Source organism: Dasypus novemcinctus, chromosome 2 (assembly GCF_030445035.2).
Source record: "Dasypus novemcinctus isolate mDasNov1 chromosome 2, mDasNov1.1.hap2, whole genome shotgun sequence".
NCBI lineage: Eukaryota > Metazoa > Chordata > Mammalia > Cingulata > Dasypodidae > Dasypus > Dasypus novemcinctus.
Window position 1 is genome coordinate 160,235,255 of NC_080674.1, and position 19,677 is coordinate 160,254,931.

The 19,677-nt window shown below is 54.9% G+C and overlaps 1 protein-coding gene across 5 annotated transcripts in view; it reads left to right on the top strand.

Annotated features, from left to right (window-relative positions):
- SYNPO (synaptopodin) overlaps positions 1 to 19,677 on the top strand; it is a 54,558-nt gene that overhangs the window by 4,886 nt on the left and 29,995 nt on the right. For 3 of the 5 annotated variants that reach the window (XM_004471991.5, XM_004471994.5, XM_004471993.4), the window contains exon 2: positions 13,010 to 13,665. In XM_004471991.5, coding sequence (XP_004472048.2) covers positions 13,266 to 13,665 — 400 coding nt within the window. In that variant the 5' untranslated portion in view covers positions 13,010 to 13,265. Of the gene's footprint in view, positions 1 to 13,009; positions 13,666 to 18,121; positions 18,200 to 19,020; positions 19,147 to 19,677 lie in introns of those variants that run through there. The other 2 variants (XM_004471996.5, XM_004471995.5) reach the window with 2 other exon arrangements.

Sequence of the window (19,677 nt, forward strand, 5' to 3'; positions counted from 1 at the left end):
GGAAAGCTGAAGTTTGCTATTGGGTCAGAAGAAAAGTAAAAGGAGAAAAGTCAGGTGGATTTGTGCCCTGCCTCTGCCACAGCTGTGGACCTTGCCAGGTGGCTGCACCTCTCTTGGCTCCACCTTCCTCATCTGTAAGATGGGCTATCATGAAGATTCTCAAGAGAGTGGCCCAGGAGCCCTGGGACCCACTGCATCTGGCACTTGATAAATAGTAGCTCGAAGGCCTCAGGTCCATCAGTAATGCCCTCCTGGCTGAAGAAAGTGGTGTCATCCTCACTTTATGTATGAGAGAACTGAGACACTGTGTGATGTGCCCTAAAATGAGGGAAGAGAACCAACTCTTGCCCAGGCCTGGGTGCAGTACTCCTCCTGCACCACACTCTCTGAGCCTCAGTTTCTTCATCTGTGAAATGGGGACAGGAGCAGCACCTACTTTAGAGAGCTGCTGTGGGAATTAAAGAGCCAACCTAAAGCTCCCGGCACATAGTAGGTGCTCAGTGAACACTGCTGTAGCCAGGTAGGAACTGGTGGTCTGGGGCCCAGCCCTGTAGGAAGCAGGGGCCTCTGCCTCCCAGGTAGCTCCCCTCAAGCAGTCCCTCTGCTCTCTGCACAGGGCTAGAGCCTTTACACGCAGCAAGGCCAGGCGGCCACATTCTCAGGAAGCCGCAGGGGCTGGATTCAAATCTTGCCCCCGGCCACTAGCAAGAGCACCCTGGAGGAATGTTCTGCCTCAAGTTGACAGGCGGGCAGTCTGGTGGGTGGTAACAGTGCTCTGAATTCTTACTGATGACAGTGGTGGGGCTGGTTTGCACCTGGAGGACCTTTAGAGAAATGAGGAAACTGAGGCTCAGAGAGGGGTGGGCCTGAGTGAAGTTGTCAACATGGCAGCGAGGGGTGGAGGTGAGAGGGTAGGAAGCATTGTGGGAAAAGCGGCGGGGAATAGCCCCTATACCTACCCTGGTAGGGCCTCCCTCGTAGCTCTGCTGGAAGCAGGAAGGGGTTAAAGGGGAGACGGAAAGGAAAGGAAGAAAGCAAACAGAGGCAAGAGAAAAGCCTGGCGCTCAGAGCACTCTGGGGTTGTTTGGTCTGGCAGGCCACCTCGGAGGCCACTCCCAGCAGCTCTGCAGACAGAGGCCCCGGCAACCCCCACCTGCACACGCACACACAGAGAGACACAGAGACACGGACACACGGACATACAGACGCACAGATAGAGACAGACACACGCCCAGACAGACACTGAGACTTAGCCACACACACAACACAGACACACACAGAGGCGGTCACAGACAGTCACGTGTACAGACGCACACAGTCGCGCATCCTCACGCACCTGGGCACAGCGGGAGCCTCAGAGCTGGAGGGCAGCGGCCGGGCAGGGCCGGGCAGGACGGTTTCTGGGACTTGTTTTGGCTCAACTTCATCCCCCACAACTTTCGGAGGCCACACCCCTCACGGCACAAACACTTACCAAGTGCCTGGCTCGGTTCTAAGTCCTTCACTCACATCAACCACTTCCATCCTCACGACCCCCCTGCGAGTAACACTTAATGGGTACAGAGTTTCTGTCGGGGGTGGTGAAACGTTTTGGTGGTGGATGGTGGTGACAGGAGCACAACGTTGTGAATACAATGAACACCCCTGAATTGTATGCTTGAAAGTGGTTAAAATGGGAAACTTTATTCTGTCTGTATGTTACCACAACAAAAATAAAATAAAACCACCAACACCCTCTGAGGCAGGCACAGCTCTTAGCCCCATCTTGCAGATGGAGAGACTGAGGCTCACCCGAGGCTGCACCGTTTGTGCCGCGGCTCCTCCCAAGCAGGCCCCCAGAGCGCACAGCCCATTTGCTGACCACTCCCCACACTGCCCCTGAGGGGCCTGCGGGCAGCACTGGCACCCCAATTCCCCGTGCCATAGGAAGCAGCAGTGTGATTTCACCCTTCCTCAGCCCCGGCCCCACAGAGAAGGATCAGGGCTGGTTGAGCCCTGACGCCACCATTTACCGACAGTCCTTGCCAGCAAGGGGCCAAACTATCAAAAATGCATGTCAGGTCCCCAGTTAGGCTCAAAGTGCCTGCTGCGCGGGTCACAGGACACGGGAGATGCACATGAAAGTAGAGTTACACAGTTAGGTCCTTGTGGACCACAAACGTGATATGATCCACCAGGATGCAGCTGTCGAAGAAAAAACAAAAGCGAAGTTGATCTTAGGCTGCTTTAATTAAAGGTAGAATGTCCAGAATGAGGGAGGTGAGGAGCTTGCCACATTCTGTGCTTGTCTGGCTGTCCTGGAATGTTGTGGTCAGTTTACTTCTGAGAAACTGAGAGCCTGGGCTGAGGACCGAGGTTGGGGAGGAGTCTGAAAATTCTTCATGTGGAGGAGTTGAAGGCGCTGCAGAGGTTTAGCTGCGGGGACAGAGGAGAAAACAGGGAGGGACTTGTCTGTGCCTCCTCACGGACTAGTATGGGGCTGGGGGTGATGAGGGGAAATTCCCAGGATGGGAATTTCACCTCCACTGAAAAGGGATGCCTGAGTCCAACCAGCGAGTTGGGGGCCTGGAGGGAAAGGTGGTCCAAGCATCACGTGGGGCTTCCCTGAGTGAGGGTCTCCTGACTCCTGGCTCTTCCCCGAGGCGGTGCTGAAGACGAGGGACCCCAGGAGGCCTGGGCATGGCCCCAGCACTGCTCTCCGCCTGCTGCGCCGCCTCAGCTCCCACCTCGGCCCCCCTGCCCCCCAGGACCAGGGCACGGTGTCTCGGACGGACCCTCCAGAGTCGGCAGGGCCCTTGGCGAGCGTGTTGTCCTAACCCCCTCACCTCCTGGAGGGGTAAACCGAGGCCGATGAGGGGAAAGGGCTTTCCTGGAGTCCCTGGGCTCGTAGTCCCTGCCTCTGCCTTGACTCCAGGCCTCCAGCCCGGGGCTTCTGCCTCCCCGCCTGCCCGGGCAGTGACAGGCTGATGATCTGATTCCCCAGCCTGAGAAGGCATCTAGGCAGAATCAGTCCCACTCCTGCACGCTCCTCATAGTGCTTCTCATTCGAGATCTGGTCACCATGCCTTTATTAAGCGCCTACTGTATGCCAGGCATGACACTAGGTCCTGGGGGTGCAGTGACTGCCGCACTAGACGGGAAGTGACAGCATCCTCCTGCCTCTCGCCCTTCGGAGCACTTTTCTTGTTTATTCATCTACTAGATTGTTGCCTGTCTTCCCTACCCCACCCTGCTCCGCTCCCAGCACTTCCGAGTCCAGGTATGCGCAGGTCGCCGTTGTAGCCCCAGCTCCCAGAGCAGTCCTGCCTCCCAGTGAGTGCTCAGAACTACTCACTGAGCGAATTAATGGTGAGCAAAACTGACACAGTGCCAACCCTTGTGGAACTAGAATAATGAGCAGCCCTTCTTGAGCCGAGCGCCTCTCCCACATCCTCTCATTTAATCCTCATGTTGCCTGGGAGGTGGTATTATCACTGGCCCCATTTGACGGATGGGGAAATTGAGGCTCAGGGGTTAAGTAGCTCCTCAAGGGCCTTGTGCCCTCCCACCTTGTTTTACAGCTAGCCAAGCCTCCGACTCATACCCCTCTGCCCACACTAGGCGACTTGAAGGCAGGAGCCACTGCTGATTTCCCTCCATTTCCCACAGTGTCCCGCGGTGCTGGCTCCCAGTGGCACCTCTAAGGGCCCTTCAGTTGGGTTGAACTCAAACTTGGGAAGGGAAAGGAGGACAAGGTAGGGAAGGGAGGTTTAGTGTACACCAAAAAGGGGCCATGCCAGCTGGAAGCCATCTTCAAAGACCATATCATCCCGTGCCCCGGTTCCCATAGAGTGTTTGGATTCCCTTTAGAACAGCCTATCAAGGGGTTTCCCTGGCTCTGCTCATTCCCCGCCAGTGACAGAGAGCTCAGCACCTACTGAGGTCTGCGATAATCCAAGGAAATCACTTAGCCCAGTGCCATATGGTCCCATGATAGCTGATATTTATTAAGTGCTTTTTTTTGGTGCAAGGCACATTTACATCCACATCACAGCCACTGTGAGGTAGATACTATTATTATCCTTGTTTTACAGATGAGGAAACTGAGGTACAGAGAGTCATGTAACTTGCCCAAGGCTTCATACCTGGTAAGTGGCAGAATGTGATTCAAAGCCCTAGAGAGCATGCCCTCCTCACCTCTGTGCCATCCATTGACTTATAGTGTAAACGCTATATACAGGTAGTTTTAAATTTTCTAGTAGCTGCCTTAAAAAAATAAAGAGAAACAGATTTTTTTAAAAAACAGGTGAAATTAATTTTAATAGCATGTTTAGCCAAAAATAGTATCATTTTGACATGTAAGAAATGTAAAAAAGTTATTAATAAGACATTTTACATTCCTTTTTTAGTACTAAGTCTTTGCTATCTGGTGTGGATTCTTTATTTACAACACGTCTCAATTCCAGCTTGCCACACCTCAAGTGCTCAGTAGCGCAAGTGGCTACTGAGTTAGACAGCGCAGCTCTAGGCTTTACTGCCCCTCAAGGGGCTTCTGGGGTGCATCCCAGGGCATAGGAAGAATCCAATAAGTGTCTGTCACTATTATGATTACTTGGTCACCGCGTGTTGTTATTGCTTGTCCAGGGAGAGGCTGGACTGAGGCCCCAAGCCCTTGGCCTAAGCTGCACCCTGACAGCTCTCTTCTTGATGGGAGCCTCCAAGCCAGCAGCCTGATGGCTTCCAGGCTGAGCCGAGCTCCGAGACCGTAAGCTCGTGGGTCAAGAAAAGTCAGCCTGACTTCTTGGAAGGGAGGGAGAGACTAGCGTGGAGTCTCTCTAGTTCTCTGGCTGGCCAGCTGGGCACATGAAGTGAGGTCTTCTGGGGTTTCCAAGCCTGAGGCCCGTCTGTTCCAGAGGAGAGAGGCTAAGGGAACCCCCTCACCCACTGCCCCTCCTGGAAGCAGCACCTCCTGCATGCCTTAGGCCAGGTCAGACGTTTAAACAGAAACAACCAAAAATCCATTCTCTCTCTCTCTTCCCCCCCCCCTCTTTTTTTCATACAAATTTATTTTCCTTGGAGAATGGAGCAGGAATGAGGAATCTGCCCCCATCTTTGGTGTCCCTGGACAATGTTTACTATGGGCTTGCAAAAAGGCTAACAAAATACTGAGCCAATGGTTCCCAAACCTGTCTGCACCTTGGAATCACCTGGGAAACTTAAAAAAAAATGCTGATGCCTGGGTCCTCCCCTCCAGATTGTGATTTAGTTGGTCTGGGGTGTGGTCTGGGGTTTGGAAATTGTTAAAGCCTACTAGGTGATTCTTATGTGCGGAAAGGATGGAACCTGCTGTGCTAAGCCATAGGGGCACAGGCTGTGTGATGCAGGGGTGGTTGTGACTCCCATTTTACAGATGAAGAAATGGAGGCTCAGAGGCAAAGCCACTGGCTCAAGTTCAAACAGGCAGGAAATGAGTGTGGTGAGGATTCACAAGCCATGGTCTGGTAAATTCTTAACAACTGGCTCTCTGGGGTGAGGATGGAGGAGGGGCGGGAGCCCTGATGTGTAGCATTTGCCAATTTCGGTGGTGTAAATACTCCTCTGATAGCAGATTTCAAGTTCTACCAATATGAGGTCACTGAATGCAGAGTTGGGATGTGATGAGCACAGCTTTTAATCAGCATGGGCCAGCTCCAGCACACTGCTGGGCCTCTCTGCAAGAGGGAAAGGGTCCAACAGAGTGGGAGGTAGATATGACTAGTCATTTTCTAAATTTTAGTCAATCCTTTCTCAAATGAATTCTTTGAGAACTCCAATACAGAAAACAGATAAAAATCTTATCAGTAGAAGTTTATTGTATAATCAGATTCCTAAGAGCATGCTCTTGTGCTAATGGGGCAACACAGTTTGGCCCCTCGGGCGGGGCAAAGGGCGTCTGTGAGCATGGACAGTGGGTGGCAGTGAAGAGCAGCTTCCACTCAGCATTGGGAGCCTTGTGAGACAGGCCCAGCTCTGACCTCGCTGACTGTGTGACCTTGGGCTAGCCCCTCCCCTCCCACAGTTTACCTGTGTATCCAAGAAGAGACCAGCCTGGGTGTAGGACCCCTAAGGAGGGGCTTTCCAGGCTGGCCTGAGCCATGTCCATGCCCCAGCCTCCTCCCGTCAACTTTGGCCTTGTATTTATAACCATGACTTCAGGCTCCCTAGTGCTGCTGAAGCTAGTTCTCTGGCCCACGTATTTATAAACCCCAAAGGGCAGAAATAGATGTGACGAGCAGGGGACTCGGCTGATTTCACCAGCAGGCTGGATTCTGTGAGTCCGTTTGGAACGGGCTAGAGTCCACCAGAGTCTGGGTTCCGCAGTTAATCCAGAGCTGGAAGGGCCCCAGAGACCCCACGCCCAGCCCGGGATGGTACACCAGGGACCACTGAGGCCCAAGAGCAGAGGGATATGGTCAAGGTCAGGCAGAGTGGGGCCGAGCCAGGCCAGAGTGGAAGTTCTCTCTAATGTGTGATTTGGCTTCTCCCCAGGACGCTCAGAGACCCCCCCAGCGATCACCCCAGGTCCCAGGCCCAGGTCAGGTCCAGCCTTGGTGGTGTCCCTGCTCCAGGACCATGGGCAGAGGTTCCCCATCCCTGAGTCTCAGTTGCCTCGTCTGTTAAGTGGGGCAATAGGAGGTGCCCACGTCATATAAACACAACAATCGACACTGCGGGCACAGCACAGAGCCCAGCACCGAGTGGGTGTTGATAAATGCTAGCCAGCTCTTGTTATTCTTTTGTCCTCAGTCACCCCTCAACAAAAATAATGATAATGACCATAGCTGCAGATTCTCAAGCCCTTACACACGTTACTTTATTTAATCCTCACAACAACCACGTGACGCTGTTATCATGATCCTCAAACTCAGTGTACTTCGAATGTGTCGCCCTGAGGAGACCCTTTATCAATGCAATGACTTTGGAAACAGATCCTCTCAAAGAAATAATGCTACTATGTGAACTCATGTCTTTACAGGCAGGATGACTAAAAATATTCCTCAAATAGAGGACACGTGCACAGAGGCATGGGAAGGTCCTAAATATCAGCAGCACTGTATCTCCCAGGGGGTTGCAGGGCTTACAGCCCTGAGTTGGCCACGTAATGCCGATTTTATGGATTTTATAATTGCATGTGAGAATTGAGCGTAATTGTGAGCTTGAAATACATATGCCATACAAAAACTAGAATGACATCTGCCAAGGTTTTCCACATTACCACCACTATTTGCTCTAGCATAATGATCCATAGCACTCCCTAACCCTCTTTCCTGCTCAATTATTTTTCCATCGCACTATCACCATCTGTCATTCTTATTTATTTTTTTTGTCCACCCCAGCTAATGTGTGAGTGCTACATGGGCAAGATTTCTTTCCCTTTTGTTCACTGTGTACCATCAGCACCTAAAATAGCAAATGGCATACAGCGGGCATTCAGTGAATACGTGTTAAATGAATCGATGAATAAATGAATGATTGAATCTCCATTTTACTGAAAAGGCAACTGAAATTCAGTGAGATGAAGTGACAGGTCCCAAATTACCCCGCTGGCATGAGGCTGAATTGAGATCTGGCTGAGGCTCATCTCTCCTGAGACCAGCCCTGCTTGCCTGCCCTTGAGAGTTCCTCCCAGTCCTTCAAAGCGAACTCTTGTCAGGGATGTTTCCTGATGCTCTCTGAGCACCCCCCGCTTCAAATCATTCCATCCAGCATGGCCCCTTCTGCCCCAGGAGGTAGATGGGAATGAGGGGGGAGGGGATGTGAACAGGTGTACCCCAGGCCATTGGGGCCACTTCTGAGTTACCTTCCCTCTTTTTAGCCCCAGGCTATTCCTACAGTTAATCCCGAGGTCACACCTCACTCATTAGTTCACTCAAGAAATATCTATTGAGTACCTACCACGTGCCAGGCATTAGAAACCGTTTCCTCCCTGCCTCCCTCCTCTTCCCTTCTCTCTCTCTGTCCTCCTTTCTTTCCGAGTTTCTCCTTTCCGTTCTTCTTCCTCTTTCATTCATTCAGCCACTATTTATAGTATTGGGCTAATACAGCCTTATGGATAAAAGTGATATTTGGAGCTAGACTATCAGGGTTTGAACCCTGACTCAGCCACTTATAGCTGAGCTTGGCAAGTGATGTAAGTGCCGTTTCCTTATCTATAAAATGGAGATAATAATAGCATTTTCCTTATAGGGTTGTGATGAGGATCAAACGAATTAATGCATGACAAATGTCTGGAATAACACCTGACACAGTAAACACATCATAAATATTAGCTGTCATTGCTCTGATTGTTATTGTGTGTCTGGCACTGCCGAGGAAATGGCCCTAAAATGCTCTGCTCTGAGGGATCCCAGCCTGCCAGCCTTTGTTTTCAGTCTCCTGCTTTCTGCCCTAGCCTTGCTGCCTCCAGCCATTGCCCCAGAGCTGGGCTTTGCAGTGTCCCCCAATCCTGCAGGGCTGTCCCCTACATCTACATTGTCTCTTCATCCAGCAGGAGACAGTCCAGATCATTGAAGCCGGTCACAATCTGGCCACTTGTCTCCCAGCCGCACCTCCCTCTGCCCTTCCACACATGCCTTTCCTCACATGCCTTTCCACACAAGCCTAGATGGACCCCAGCTTCATTCCAAAATGGCCCTGCCTTCTCTCTTCACTTGGCCTGAGGTGCCTTCATCCGTCAGAATCCTAAGCTCTTCTTGTCAAAGTCCTTCAAATCTAGCTGAAACATCACCATTCCCCTCAGCCATAATATGGCATCCGCTTTTGAATCTCCATTAGCTTTTCTTTATCTTGTGAGCAGTGGGGATCTATGGACTGTTCTTGAGCAGATGAGTGACACATACTGAGCTGCACTTTAGAAGAATGGATCAGAACCGCTATAAGATGGAGACAGGGAGATACTACAGGTCGGGAGGCCAGATAGGGAGACTTCTGGAGCAGAAGGGTCTTCCGAGAAATGAGGGCTTAACCTCATTAGGGCCTCTCCTCTCTCCACCCACTTCAGTCTATGGAATCACATCCTATGATTCTCCAGCAGGACTCCAGGGGTCACTGGAAGAATAAGAACGAGGACCCCATGCCTCGCTCCCGGAGCCGTGCACCTGCTGAAGCCCTGACACCCAGCGCCCCTCAGCTCCTCCTTCCTCCGAGGCTCTTTTGGCCTGCGGGCGCACTCCTGCTGATGGGGAATCAGGCTGCCTGGGGGGGAGGGGGGCTGGACTGTGCTGTACTCTCACGCTGGCCTGTGAGCACCAGGCCCTGAGGGCCCCGAACACCAGGTCCCCAAGCAGCCCCAGAGCCCTTCTGGGGACCAGCACAGCAGGGCTCTCCCATAACTGCCGAAGGAATCCATGAACGAAATTTTTTCACTTAGCTCCTATAACAACCCTGTGATGGAGGTACTCTTTTATTCCCTGTTTTGCGCACGGGGAATCCAAAGATCAGAAAGAGGAAGAGACTTGCCCAGGATCAGGTAATCACTGAGTAGTGGAGTCAGAATTCGAACTCAGATCTGATTCCAAAGTTAATGCCTTTCCCACTCCACCTAGGGACAGAAGGAGGGACACGAGAGTCCCAAGGCCACCTCCCTGGGCCCACCCACTGCAGAAGCCAGTACGGGGGAGCCCCTGGAGTGTCTTGCAGGGCTCCAGAGCTGCATGGATGGGACCATACAGCATCTGATGCTTAGCTTGGGCTTTGGTCCCCGGGACCCTGCCTGGGTGGGCAGGGAGCAGGCGAGGCTGACCCCTCCGGGGGAGTGGGGCTTATGGGAGGAGCTGCAGGTAGAACATTTGGATACCTGGGTTCCAGAGCCAGGTCTGCCTCCTACTTGCTGTGCAGCCCTGGGAAAGTCCTCCCCCTCTGGGCTCGGTTTCCCTCTGTGAGACGAGGTCATGTGCTCTTGGCCTAGCCTTGCCAAAGCTTGGGTGTCCTGGTGCCTTGTGACCAGACGAGGAATATGGATTTGGGGGAGATGGAATCAGAGCTTTTAAAATGCTCCCCCTGGAGTGGGCCATCTCCTGCCCACAGCGGAGATCTGCCCACGTGGACGGATCGTCTGTGATTTGAGCTCAGCAACCTCAGGAGCCGTGGGGGTCCCTGGAGTCCGAGTCTGAGGCCACCAGGAGCAGCGGTGGGTCAGAGCACAGACCCCAACTTCACCCCCCACCACCTGTGAGACTCCGGACACTGTTCTTTACCTCCCTATGCCTCAGTTTCCTCATCTGTAAACTGCTCTCGGGCCCACCTCCCAGGACTGTTAGGCAGAGGCCTTGGACTAGCATGGACCAGCAGATGCTCAGTGAGCAACAGCTGCCGTCGTTAGGGGTCCTGACCCCGTGGCTCCTGGGCAGGGGTGGGTGTTCAGGGCTCAGGCCCGCACCAGGCCTGCCCGAGCCCCCGGCTGAGTTGGAAGTCAGGGAGTAACTCCCTGGGAGGGAGCCTCAGATTGGAATGCTCCTGCCAACCCCTCCCTCCTGGCTTGGCAGCATAAAGACAACGCCGGCCAAAAATATTTGTGTGGGTGGCGGAAAGTTAACTTTTCCGCCTCTCTCTTCTTTCCTGGAAACCGTGGCCACCGTCAAATACAGCAAAACAGAAGCAGGGAAAGAGCGAGGCGAGGCCCCTGCAGGGATGCGGGGAGTCACAGGGAGCCCGGCCCCCTCCCCACACCCACTCCTTCTGCCTCCTGCCATCTGGCTCTATGCGGGGCGCAGGGCGCAGAGTGGGGGGCGGCTCTGAGTACTTAGAACCATGGGATCCTGCCAAGCCCGCGTAGGATGGACCCTCCAGCATCATCTGGCTCAATCCTACCTTGTGCCCCTGGGGAAACCGACTCCAGACAGCAGAAGGCACCTGCCTGAGGTCACACAGCCAGGGAGGGCCAGGCAGGCCTCCTCGGCATTCCACTCACCCTCCTGAGATTCTAAGATGCTTTGAAATTCTCAGGGTGGAAGTCTCCAACAGTAGCTGATGCCCGAGGAAGTCCTTGGAGGGGCTGAGGGCCTGGGGCCACTTTGTCTGTCTCTCTGTGCCCCCATCATGGCCCAGGTGCTAGAGTGGGGTTCAAATCCCAGCCTGTCTCTTCCCAGCTGGGTGTTGGCAAGAAGTCACTTCATCCAGCTGAGCCTCACTTTCCTCGCCCCTGAAATGGGATAATAATAATAATAGCAGCTCTCACAGGATGGCAGTGAGGATTTATTTTGATCACCAAAGTGAAGGAACCCAGCATGCACAGGTGCTGGCTATGGTGAGCTCCCGTTCTTCTCCCAGGCAGGTCAGCTTCGTTTACCTGACCGTGCTGCCGCTGAGGCTGTTGCAGCAGGTGCCTGATTAGCTTTTGGATCCTGACCTCTGTTTGCCTTTCCCCTGGCTGGCTCCCATCCGCCCCAGGGCCTGGGAATGAGCTTATCTCCGCCCCAGGCCTCTGAGAGCCAAGGCCTTGACCCCCCTACCAGGGCGGGTGTACTTGGCCCCTGCCAAGTGGTCTCCAGGCCAAGGGCCACAGCAGCTGAGGCCAGTCCAGGCCTGAGATCACCGATGCCCACAGACCTCACAGGCCATTGGATTCTCACGGCCCAGGGGGCAGCTGGCGGGGTAAAGACAGATAACAGGGGCTTTTCCGGGTTCGCACAGCTAAGCGGTGGCAGAATCGAGCCTTTATCCAAGATCTGTTCCTTCCACGGTTCCTTCCCCACATAGAGGACCACTGGCCCTGTCTTGGACGCCGCCTGCCATTCCTGGGGGTCTCCTCATCTACACTCTGTGCCTCCACAGATGAGGTCCAAACTTTGTCCTCAGCCTTGTTCTCCAGGACCCCACGTGGAACTACCCACATCCATCTCCTCCAGAGATCCGAACTCTAGCTCATCTCCCTGCTCCCCTGAACACCTGCTCCTTCCCATTTATTCCTAGTCTTTATTAACAAAACCACTCTGTTGCCAGCGCTACGAACCTGGGCTGTGTTCTAGACTCCTCCCTCTTCCTCCACCCCACTCTCCATCTGCCTCCCAGCCCTGCCAATTCCACCACCCAAGTCCCTTCTCCATCCAGCCCTTTCTCACCATCCCTCAGAGGAGGCTGCCGTCACCTCGCTCGGATTATCGGCATTACCATTTATAAATACTCATCCTGTTATTATTATTATTTATTCACAGCTTCCCCCACCCTATTTTAAGGCTTCATGGGCCTGAGCATTATGTCTTCTTTATCTTCCACTGTATTTTCAATATGATCTGAATATATATTTGAATATATGCCTGAAATAGGAGCTCAAGAAATGTTTGTGGAATGAATGAACAGCCAACATGTATCGAGTTATGTCTCAGAAACCATGCTAAGTCCCTGGCATACATTTTCTTATTCCATCTTCACTACAGCACAATCCCCATTTACAGAAGGGAAGCTGAAGGTCAGAAAGGTCACGTGACGTGAGGTCCACCAGCCAGGTGGCAGAGCTGGGGCTCTAGGTCGGCGCTGGGCATCTGGGTACCTGGCTGCACCACCTCCCTTTGGTGCCGAAGCCCCTTCATGGGGGTCCCAGGCCTCATTCTTGTGCCCTTTGCCCCACCGTTCCTGTGATTCTGAAAGTGGTATGTGCCCGGGGAGGCATGTGCGAAAATTTTTTCTAGGCAGTGCCAGATAAGTATTTTTAAATAACTAGATATTTATTTAATGTGTGTGGGGGGTGGGGAAGACTTAGCACAGCATATTTGTGGTTTTCCTGCAGTTATCACTTACAATAAGTCTAAAGTAATGCAAGTAAGTTGATTTAAGGAAAAATATTAAGTAAATAATGCTTCAGGTGGCATAAGGATATGGCAGAAATCTGGGCTGTTGAGACAGGCCTGGGAAACACTTTGCCGTGGAAGGGGGGACCTGTACCCTCAAGCCTCAGCCAGTTGTCAGGGACACCCCCAGATGGAGGGGTCTCAGAAATTCAGCTGGGAACACCCAGCAAGGCATCTCATGTGCTGTTTCTTTCTTCCCTGGGCAGACGGATCGCCTTGAAGGGGGCCTCACAGCGCCGCGACGGTTCAGGAGGAGGGCTCAGGGGCCCTCCACCCCACCCGGCCCAGGAAGGACTCCTCTTGCTTCCCAGCCTGACTTCACTCCAGCCCTGTGCGTTGCAGAGGACTGCAAAGCTGCCGAGCGCTGGAGGAGGCCCCGAGGGGAGCCGAGACAGTGAGCACAGCTGCGCAGACCCAGGCCCAGGAGCCCGCTCCCCTGCACCGCAGAGGGGAGGCCGCGCTATGCTGGGCCCCCACCTTCCACCCCCTCCCCTCGGGCCCCGCGAAGGGAGGCCCCCCTCCTGCACCTTCCGGATCCCCGACGGCAGCTATAGGTGTGTGGCCCTGGAGGCTGAGGAGAGCGGCAGCGAGGAGGGCCCGCAGGGAGAGGCGGGTCCTCCAGACCTGGAGGAGGCCAGGGGAGCCCGCAGGAGGGGGGGCAGCTCGGCCTGCAGAGCCGCCCAAGGGGCACCGCAGCTACCCAGAGCCCTGGGCCTCCAGCCACCCGGCTGTTACAGCGAGGCACGAGGGGAACCCCAGCATGACGACAGGGCCGGTCAGGACTGGGGAGCAGTGAAGGCCCGGCAGGTGACGACAGCCAGCCCCAGCTCCGGCCCCGGGCCCGGGGCGGCCCAGAAACCAGGTAAGCTTGCGCACCTTCTCCCTGCACTGCGGGAGCCAGGGCCTCCTGACAATACATCACAATCCCTCTCAGTCCCGTGGACATACCCAGATTAACAGCTGTGGAGAGGCAGGAGAGGCTGTGTACCTGTGGTTCCTGCTGTGCCACACCTGACCGCACTCTTTTCTCTGCCAAAGAGGGCCTGTGAGAAGGCAGTGAGAGAAGGCCGCGTAGCATGCTTGGTTGAAAAGAAAGGGAAAAAAAGGACCTCTCTCACCATCACCTGCCCTGGAATCATTAGTGGTAACAAAGGACTGTGGAGTCCTGAGCGGCTGATGAGGCAGAACCGCCTCACTGAACGTGTCAGGCTGAGGGCAGCACCCGGGTCAGTTCCCTCACGGAGCCCGTGACAGAGCCTGAGCCTCTGCTCTCGGATCTAATCCAACCTCCTAATTTTACAGGTGGGGAAACTGAGGTCTGGGGGGGGGCGGTGCTGAGTGGCTGAGTTGAGCCCACACACCTCACTTGGGCCTCAGTTTCCCACCTGTCTAGGATGACAAAGGCAGGACCTACATGTCCTGGGCTGCAGTGGGGCGGCACGTAGGGGGAGGCACCGTGAGCCCGGCATGGAAGGAAGGAATGGTGATGATTTTCCTGCAGGTGGAGCAGGCGGGGCAGGGAAACCCACGCTGAGCCACCTCCAGGGGCTGGGCCCGTGGAAACGCTGAAGTGGGTCCAGATGGGGAGGACGTGAGCCAGGCTGTGCTCGGCCCAGGCGGGAGCCGCTGCTGTCAGATCCCGGGGACGCGGGGCGTGGGGGGACAGAGTCCTGGGAGAGCTCGTGCGTCAGGAAACTGAAGGAACACTTCACTTCTCCGCAGGCGTTGCCGACGCCCCCGCTGGCATCTGACCAGCTCTCCCGCCCACTCTCCTCTCGGCAATAATTCTCGCAGGTTCTGACCACCTCCGAGCCCAGGTCTTGCAGGGACCTGGACCGGAGCAGGGAGGGGTCCTCAGTTCATCTGGGGCAGAAAGAAGGAGCCTCAGAGAGCTCAGGGAGGGGAGCTTGGAGGTGGGCGCTTACAACAGAGTCAACCAATACCCTCGTCCCTGTGGCCCAGAGCTCCGGGCTTCTCATCGACCACAGCCAGGGATGAGGAGGCACAGGTGCTGGTTCGGGATCCGATGTCAACTAGCCAAGTCCTGGGTAAATCCTTCCTCCTTGATGAGCTTCAGTTCCTTCATCTGTGAAAATAAAATAAAACTATGGGCCCTATCCACCTCATAGAGCTGTCATGAGGTGGAAGTGATCTTGCCTACAGCTGTGTTTTAGAAATTTTAAAGTAATCTAGATAAGCATGTGAGGGGCACTGATGATAATTAAGATTATGATCTTCAGCTCCACAACATGGCTACTCTCTGTTAAGCCCATATGCGCTAAGCCTGCTCCCCATGCGGAGCAAAACTATGAATATTATTACTGTATTACCGCCATTATACAGACAAGAAGACTGAGGCTCAGGGAATGAAAAGCAACAGGCCAGCACGGTGCTAAGCCACGGTTCGATCAGTTTTCTGAATACACACTTTGTGCTCTTAGCCACCACCCTATTCTGGAATCGTGATGGAAAAATGTTGTCGGTGGATACCCTGGAGTTGGAAGAGACCATGGGTGAAGAGGAGAGATGAGAGGATGACCTGTTGGCATCCCACACTGGGTTAGGTTATTTAATAGTATATCATTCTCATTATCTTACTACAATCTTCCAAGGTAGGAATTATTTGCCCCATTTTATAGGTGAGGCAACTGAGGCTCAGAAACTTAAGCCACTTGCCCAAGGTCACACAGCCAGTATTGGAACTCAACTATGGTTGTGCTCTGCTTACCTCAGCCGGGTTCACTTCTCTCTTTAGCGTCCATCTAGATGGTCATCCATTTCTGGCCTGAACATTTCTAGGGACAGAGGGGGAAAGAGTGGCCTCAAAAACCTGAAGTGAGTCGGGAAGACTTCTTGGAGGTGGAGACAGGAAGGAAGCTGGGTCTTACAGAAGAGTAGGAATCTGGGTGGTCTTGGGTCAGAGCCCACATGGGCCTTTCAGCTTCCTTGGAAGGGAGTGGCCAGAGTCCCTCCTTTCCACCCGTAGATCAGATCCGGAGGGCAGAGGCCCGTGGAGCTGCCAGGTTATTAGTGGATTAGAGCTTCCTTTAAAAGCTTCCCCCAGTTACGACCAGAGGATTATAAGCATCTTCAGTTACACCCATCCTTCTGCAATTATACCTGCCTCTCTAGAGTGCTCTCTGGCTTCTTTAAATCTGCCTTGGGCCTGTAGAGGCCTGATTTTGGGGAGAAGAGGGCGTGACTGGTGCCATTTCTCTAAGGTCTGAGTACCAGCTAGCCAGGGCAGAATGGGGTCCTTGGCAGGCTGCAGTGGCAGGGGATCCGGGGAGGTGGGATGGGCAGCAGCCTGCTGTTCAGTTTCTCCCATCAGCTGCTGCCATTTTGGGAGATTATCTGTGGGAAGAAAAGTGTTATGACAGGCTCATGGTTGAGCCTCAGCCAGCATGAGTTGGTTCACAGCTCACAAAAAGAGGCCCCTGCTGCAGCTGTCCCCTCCACAGCGTCCCAGTTGATCATGACTGGCAGGACTCATTGTGCAGATAGACACTATAAAGACCAGAGATTGCAAACGACTTGTCTAAGGCCACCCAGTAAATCACTGGCAAAGCTGGGGCTGGAACCAGGCCTTCTGCCTCCCAGTTCGGCTGCCAGGCACTGGGCTAAATGGCTTGTATAGATTACTTCATTTCCTCCTCTGAACAGCTCTGTAGATTTCGTACTTTTCTTATCTTTGTTTTACAGATGAAGGAACTAAGGCCTAGCCAGTGTAAGCAGTGACTTGTCAAAGTCTCACAGCCTCTGGGTGGAGAAGCCAGGATTTGAACCCCAGGAGGTCTGGGGCCCATGCTTAACCACCCTCTGTGCTGCCTTGTCTCCATGGAGACAAGGCAGCAGGCTGCGTTCTTCCACCCACCTGGGGCTGGCAAAAGGTTGTTTGGTTTTTGGGGGGTGGCGAGGGATTCTGCCTGGCACATTCCCTCCGGCATGGATGTGCTCCAGGGGGCCTGGGATCCGCTGCTCATCCAGTCCCTCGTTGGCCAGGTGGCTTTGGGAAAAGGGAGTTGTATGTCGAGCATTTGGAGGCCTTTCCAGCTCTAGCAGACCCTGCTCTGAGCCTCCGGGGTGGGCAGAGGTGTGGATCTGGGTCGTCAGGTGGGCCCTGGCCATGTCTGTCCTGTCGAGGCAGTGGAACCTGTGACATCCTAAGAGCTGACAGTGGTCACTGGCTCCTCAGGCCTGTGGGAGAGAGGGCACCCAGCAGGAGGCTGGGCAGGACGCCACCCACTCCCCCCCCCACGCCCCCACACCACCCTGGTAGGAGGGTGACAGCAGAGAAGTATTGTCACAGGTTCACATATACCTCCCACGTGCACTCCCACACATCCATAAGCACACAGGTGTGCACACACATGACAACATCATGTTCCCAGGTGAACACTCAAGTACACACACGCACATGCCCTCAGGCACACACATAACCACACATGGGGCATACACTGGCACACACACATCCTCCAATAGGCCCCCTCTTACGTGCACCCTTAACTTTCACATGTGGACTCATGTAGCACATTTGCATACATAGCTACACTCCCACCTGAGAACATACAAGCTCTCATACGCATACTTTCTCATACAAACACACAGATCCCCTCCCATAGAAACAGGTTAAAAGCATGCTCTTTTCTCCATTTTCTTTTGCTCACACACCTACACTTTGAAATTTCTTTTCCATGCACACATTCTCTCCTATAGGCATATCCACTCTTGTGCACCCACTGTTACACACCTACGTACAGATGGAACCACTTGCTCTCCTTCTTCCTTTTCCCCATCTCTTTCTTTCATACCCACCCACACAATATTCCCAGCCTCTCTTTCTCTTTCCCTCTCACCCACACAGTTCATTTCCTGGTTTCCCACAGGCTGGCTGCAGCCCCTTTCCCAGCACATACGCTCACAGGGTAGGCAATACCCAGCCTGGTGCCAATCCCCAGGACCCCTCCCCACCCCCCAGCCCCTCCACATGGCAGCCGCAACACAATAGGACAAGAGCAGTCACAGATCTAGAGGAATACTCTTGCAGCCCATGACATTGGAAGCTCTGGTGTAGAGGGATGGGAGTGGCCTGGGAGGGTTTGTGCCCTCTGTCACCTGACCTCCCATGTTTTAGCCAGCCCACTGGGGACAGGGATATCCCAAAACCTGGGCACCCGGAGCTCTGCTTTTCACAGAGCTACGGGTGGGGTGGATTACATCAGTGCATGTCTAGCTTCCTTTAGCAGAAATCTAAATGCAGAACCTTGATATATAAGACAGATGAAAGTGGAACTGCCCTGGCTGAAGAGGCGGGGTATTCAGAAAGAACCCAGGGAACTTGGGTGAAAACCGGGGCCAGGAGTTTTTCAAGTGTGGTTCTGCTTCAAAAGTGTTGGGTGAGTGTGTGTGAGGAGTGCTTGTTAATCCTGTTATCAGACTGGGGGTGGCTGGAATCTGGAAATCTGGGCTTTTAACATCTCCGTGTTGTGATGCAGATACCATAGAGCTCTGCTGAGCTCTGCATGAATGACATTTAGTTCAAAGTCTAGATGGGAAACTGAGGTCCGGGGTGGCCACACAGTGCCCCTGTCCTGTTGTTGCTGAGCCACTAGCTGTCGGGATGGTGGCAGTGTGGGGGATGGGGTGCATGAGGTGGGGGTACCCTCTCTCCCTCCTCCTTTGCCTCAGTCCTACCAAGGGAAACAGACTTATTCTAGTAACTAGAGCTAAGAAGAAGGGGGGAAATGGGCCCCAGGGGGGGTCGCCTCAATGGTCAGCACCTGCCTCAAGGTCTGAAAGGCAACCCAGAGGGAGGGGGTGAGTTATGGGGACAGAATCACAAACACAGATTTAAAAGGGGGGTGGGTAAGGAGAAAGAGAGAAAAGAGGAGACAGAACGTGTGACGCTAAATGAACACTGAGATAGAAAACAGAAGGGGTGAGGGACAGACCAACCGACCACCGAGAAGTGCAGAAAGTGATGAGGAAACCAAGACTGACACCCAGGCAGCAGAGAGAGAAAGCGAGAGGAAGGAGGGAGAGGGGGCCGCCTTGACACTGGAGGCCGAGCCCGTGGGGGAGGGAGCCCCCCCCCCCCCCCCGCCGAGGGCGGGGCGGCGCTAGGGCCCGGGGGAGAGGGCGGCGGGAGAGCGGCTCGCCGGCCCCGCTGCGGGCTCGCGGTGCGGGCAGCGGGCGCGGCGGGCGGGCAGGCAGGGGCCTCCGCGCACAGGGGCGCCGGCGCGGGCCGGGGGTCGTGAGGGCCGCGGGGCGGGGCGCGCTGACGGACGCGGCCAGGTGCGGCGGCGGCGCTGGGGAGCTCGGGCACCGCTCTCGCCAGCTGGAGGTGAGTGAGGGGCGCTGGCCCTCAGGGGAGCGGGCACCGGGCGAGCCTGGCCCCTTCCCACCTGCGCCGGCCCCGGGGGCGCCCAGCCCCGGAAGCGGCACACCTGGCTCCAGGCCCCCCGCCCGCGAGGTGACCTTGGCCGAGTCGCGTCTGCACTCTGGGCCTCAGTTTCCCCACCTATGCGGTGGCGGGCTAAAGGGGTCTTGAGGCTCTCGGGCAGCTCAGGAGCCGGAGGACACCCCGACGCCGACGCGCACAGCCCCGAGGCTGCGTGGGGGTCCAGCCCTCCTTCCCCTCCCCGCAGGCGGGTCGGGAGCCGGGGGCAGTCCCGGGCCCGCGGGTGGGCCCCAGCCCGCGGTCTGCGCTCCCCAGGCCCTCCGAGAAAGGTCGGAGCGGCTGGACCCAGGACACTCTGCCCGGGGTTGACCAACATGGGCGCCTGTGGCGCCGCGGGAACGGCGTGTGCCGGCCCCCCTCCCCGCGGGCGGGGTGACCCGGTGCCGCGGGCTGGCAGCGCGGGCGGGCGCGGCC